Genomic DNA, 5,000 nt, shown 5'->3' on the forward strand with positions numbered 1-5,000 from the left:
GAAGGCACAACAAAAGATGTTCGCATGAAATGTTTAGCACGCATGGCGGCGCATTTTGTTTTTGGTCATGCGCGCGGATACACGAGTTAAGGAATTTATAAGATGGATAAAGGGGTTTAGTTTCTAAAGAAACCGTGGTACTGCGTCGGCGGGGAAGTGAAACAGAAATGGGTTTATCAACTGAGTTGATATGGTAAATTCTCCACTGTAAAGAAAGTCGAAAGGTGACGTTTGGAGCGTTAGCCCGTTGTCAGAGCGAATTTTTAAGAGTCTTGGACTTTTGCAGAGATTAACTTAGTATCTGTTAGGTTTTCAATGGAGTTTGGCTCAAAACAGACGAAGGAGTTACAACGTAAGTTTAACATTCAAATATGATTCATTTCATATATCATTTCATTGATGGTTTCAGTTGTTGTTTCGGTTAGTTACGCACACATTGTGAGTTCAGCTACGTTATGTCGATCTTATTTAATCTTGGTTCTCAAATCTCATTGCTGGATTAGCGACAAGTGGATAATTTGGCAGTATGTGTGTGGGTGCTGGCCCTTAACGCTTCCTCATAGCCCTAATTGGAAACGTGACACTTTGGACTCGATCCATGCGCCTTGGAGGTGGCACTTTCGAAGTCAGTCCAGGTGTGCTCAGCGTCTGCCTTAGTTTATACGCTCGCGTCATTTCGCGTGGTGGGTGACGTTAGCATATAACCGAAATAAACGAAAAAAGCTCGTGCGAAACTGCGGTGCAGTTGACTTTTGTAACGGTAAAACTCGGCTCACCTTGGACTTCTTAGACAGCTGAATGAGGTAGCGCTCATACTGTTCAATGGCATAAATCAGATTTGGAATCGACCTCACTTCTTTCATGACCTTCGACTGAATGTAAACAAAATGCACCTTAGGATAAAAAGCGGCAAGATGGAGAAGTACTCCAAGTGATTTTGCTAGTTAGTCACTCTCGATATTTGAATAACTGACGTCTATCCTTATGCAGGATAATGCTAAGAGAGTAGAAATTATCACAGTGGTACTACCTCTAATTATTTTTCAGGTTTCATCTTACTCATTTGTCACGTGGATTTCTTCTACCACTTAATAAATGACTGAACAGTGTATTAAGATTTATTGACACTATTACGCACAAAGATAGGTATGCTAAGCGTATTGTGTTCTGCGAACTTGGCATATAAATGACCACAATTTATATCCTTCACATCACTGATCAATTCCTTTGTGCAGCAACTAAGAATATGCTGATTTGCAACTATCTTTAAGGAGACTCGAAAGGGTTTAAACACTTAGAAGACACTCTCTTTAGATCGAATGACGCTACAGCACTGTATCACGCAAAAGCAATGTTGTGGTACCATATGAAACGCTGATTAATTTCCAAAAAGATTTGATCATTATTGTGATGTTATAACTTACCTTGGCAACAGAAAAGCACAGCAAAAACACCCTATATTTTGGATTTAGTTGGTTATATCTCAAAAACGAACTCGGTGACCCCCCTTTTTTATTGCTGAAAAGTGATTAGAAGGCCACGATGAAACTTTCGGCAAAGTTTAAAACAATTCTGTCGAGTGGATTCAGAGCCACCTTAAAAAAATCACAAACTTAAGGTGGCTCTGAATCCACTTGACAGAATTTTTTTCAACTTTGCAGAACGTTTTATCATGTCCTTCTGATTGCTTTTCAGAAATAAAAAATGGGGGTCACCGAGTTCGTTTTTGAGATATAAGCAACTAAAAACAAAATAAAGGGTGTTTTTACATGGCTTTCCCGTTGCCACGGTGACATATTATGTCACAATAACGACTGTATCTTATTCAGCAATAATTCGTGTTGCATTTGGTACCAACGTTGTGGTGCCGTTCCTTCTAATAAGAGCGTCACTTGGAAACGTTGAAACTGGCTTCAGCCACCTTAAATGCTACATGTAGTTCAATATATTATCTCATTTCCCAAAAGCCCTTCCAGTCCAAATGGAAAGTTAGAGATTTCTTTACAGATGAATTCCTTCCTTTTGAATTTTTCCAGTTCTTGGGTATTCTCACCCTTCATTTTTTTTTTCATGCTTCAGAGTGAGGCCCCAGTCGCGACAAGCTAATTCGGCCGCGATCTTGGTTCAACAGGTTTTAAACCACCTCGCGGTAGTGTGATCAAGAGAATTATCATGCTCGATTGCCATTTCACCTAAACGCGATGCTAAATCTCACAATTATGGTACCGCACGGCAGCCAAAGAGCTGCTGTGCTTGACTCTTAGTTGAGTGGCCTGGTGTTCCTTTGGCAAGACACTATTTTACATGGCCTCTATTCAGCCAAGGCCCGGTTGTTCGAAGCCGATTCATTTAATCCAGGATTAGCCTAAACTTTTGTTTCATGTTTTCAACTTTTTAGTGCAAGTTTCTTATGCTTATTTCTGTTTTTCAAGATTGACTTCTTCTCATGTAAAGTTTTGCCGAATATCACCGTTAAACAGTATTTGGGAGCAGAGAAATAAACTCCTATGCTTGGTTAATTTTTAATCTGGGATTAGCGTTATCGGCTTTTGAACAACCGGGCTCAGAGGAGCATAAAGGGGTAAGGGGTCAATTCGTTGCTGGGCAGTAAACTTGCGACGGACAAACATCCAGGAAAGAGTAGAAATACCCCAGGTCGCTTAATGCTTTGGAAACTATGATACACTTCGGTGTGATGGGCCACGTGGCCTGAACAGACATCACATCTTATAACCAGTTGCATATCAATAAAAGAGTAGAAATCCAAACAAGTTCACCTTTCCAGGCAGGTTTTGTCCTTTGACTAGCTTTTTCTTATCCTTGGTTTTATTCTTCGCCATGGAGCACTGCTCCAGAAGAGTCTGAGCTTGAGCACTCTGTATATATGTAAGAAGCCCATACACCTGCTGCGAGAGATGTGTTCCTGTCATTTTAACCTGCGAAGTGCAAAGTAGTTCTAGTAGGTGCTAAGGTCTGCTCATTTCATTTGTAGTTATTCATGTTTAAGAAAGGATTGTATTTGTAAAATTGACAGTTTTAACGACTAAATTCCAAAATAAAGTCAATGATGGGTTTTTTTATCTTTCTGGCTTAAGACAATGCGTGAAACAAACAATGGTTCGCTTTGCTCACCAACTTCTCAAACTTTGCCGGTAAGTGTCCAATTCTCTGAGAGTACAGAGTCAGATACTGCAATAAGAAACGACCAAAACTACAATCTCAGACAAAACGCTTGGATTTCCAGCTTAAAAATAATTTGACATGCACTCACAAAGTATATTGGTCCTGCCCCCCCCCCTCTCCCCCATTCCCCCAATGTTGGAATAGGGGAGGGGGAAATCTTTTATCACACAGACAAATTAGGGAATGATCATTTCATGGAGGTGTCACATTTTCCCAAAGAGTTTTCTCCAAGATTTTAGATCTGGCCAAAACATCGTATTTATCAGCAATGAACAATCTACCTTTAAAAAGATTTGTTTTCAACCATATGGAAACTAAGGCAGTGTTCTGATGGGATCAACCGTTTCAGCCGCAACCGCTTTAGGATGAAGGGGTTGAGGTTTCCCAATAGAACACTTTTCCAAACGGTTAAAACGCGACAACTCCAGGGAATAGTTATTACCAGACTTCTCAGCGTTGACAAATTGAAGGAAAGCAACAGGGCAGGAGCCCGCCGCCGACTTTAAATAGGGAGCTTACGAAACTACGACGCCGACGGCAACGACGACGCTACAAAGCAATAGGTTTAGTGAGCAAAAACAATGGCTCTGCACGCTCTGCACGTGCGTTTTACATTTTAGTACATTTCTTTGCCGTCATCTCCTAAATGACGCCGTCAAATGACCAAATTCAAGGTTCTGTGGAGGACGTTAGCACATGAGGATGAATTTTCAGTTCTCTCTCTACGCTTCCAACCAATTCATACCAGTTTAATTCCTCGACAGTTACTACACATTTTTAACGCAAAACGACATGAAATAGTTTCGTAGTGTTATGAATAACGCGAACTTGTATTTTTAAATAAAGTCCTCGTAGCTGTCGTCGTCCTCGTTTCGTAAGCTCCCTAATGGCCCGCATAAACGACAGCGGTCGCTGCCAATGCTTTTTCAACCGTTTCGACCCACTTTGATGCCGGTTGAAAAAGTTGATCAACCGAACCAACGGAAAACGGTTTTTCCGAATAGAACACTAAAAATCCCAACCAACCAACCAATAGAACACGACCTAAGAGTACTATCGAATAATTGAACGACTTGGCGATTTTTGAGTTGAAGCAACGCGAAATGGTTAAAATGGCACTGAATTAAGTCCTACATAAGGCTTGTAAAATTTCCTGCTTTGAACGAGGATCACCTGCCAGTTGATATATATGCGGTAAGGACAGTGTAACGCGCCTTACATACATACTTAAATGACCACTCCATATAGGGGCTTTTCAGGGTTAATGAACACTATCACGACAAAACATAACATCAAACAACAACTGTTAAGAATCCCAACTGGCCAGAGGCAAGCTAGTTAGCTATTTACTAGCGCAGCTGAGAAGTTGAACCAGGGACCACTAGGGACAAATTCAACCAGTGGCCGGCCAGTGTCTTGAACGCGGGATCCCCGGATCTCAAGGCAAGCGCCCTAATCACTTGGCCGCACTGCCTCAACACTTCATTTTTGTGTAAGATCAACACGGTCAAAACAAACAGTATCCTAGAACTTAGCCAACGATAGGCATGCATGATTTTGTAAAAAACATTTAAATGGATCGATCGGTTTGCGGAAAAATAAGCTTTGGGAACATTTCAACTTACATATTTTGCTAGGGCGCCGAAGGTAAGAAAAGCTTTTGTCAGCACCTGGAAGAAAAAAAAATCCCTCGGTCAGCTGAATCAGTTTTTCAAATGGGAATGAAATTGTTCCACATTACATCAATTAATCCTTTCCCTCTCAAAGATTACACTTGAAGAGTTTTCTCTAGTGCCAGACGATCAAGAGGACGGGGT

The 5,000-nt window shown here is 41.0% G+C and overlaps 1 protein-coding gene across 1 annotated transcript in view; it reads right to left on the reverse strand.

Moving 5' to 3' along the window:
* Positions 1-5,000, reverse strand: part of LOC138043965 (Fanconi anemia group I protein-like) — a 69,627-nt gene that overhangs the window by 2,098 nt on the left and 62,529 nt on the right. Inside the window, exons 45-48 of the mRNA XM_068890501.1 lie at positions 4,809-4,853; positions 3,133-3,189; positions 2,778-2,936; positions 777-872 (exon numbers count right to left, since the gene is read on the reverse strand). Of these exons, the coding sequence (XP_068746602.1) occupies positions 777-872; positions 2,778-2,936; positions 3,133-3,189; positions 4,809-4,853 (357 nt within the window). The remainder of the gene's footprint in view (positions 1-776; positions 873-2,777; positions 2,937-3,132; positions 3,190-4,808; positions 4,854-5,000) is intronic.

The sequence above is a fragment of the Montipora capricornis genome, chromosome 3, assembly GCF_036669925.1.
Source record: "Montipora capricornis isolate CH-2021 chromosome 3, ASM3666992v2, whole genome shotgun sequence".
Classification (NCBI taxonomy): Eukaryota; Metazoa; Cnidaria; class Anthozoa; order Scleractinia; family Acroporidae; genus Montipora; species Montipora capricornis.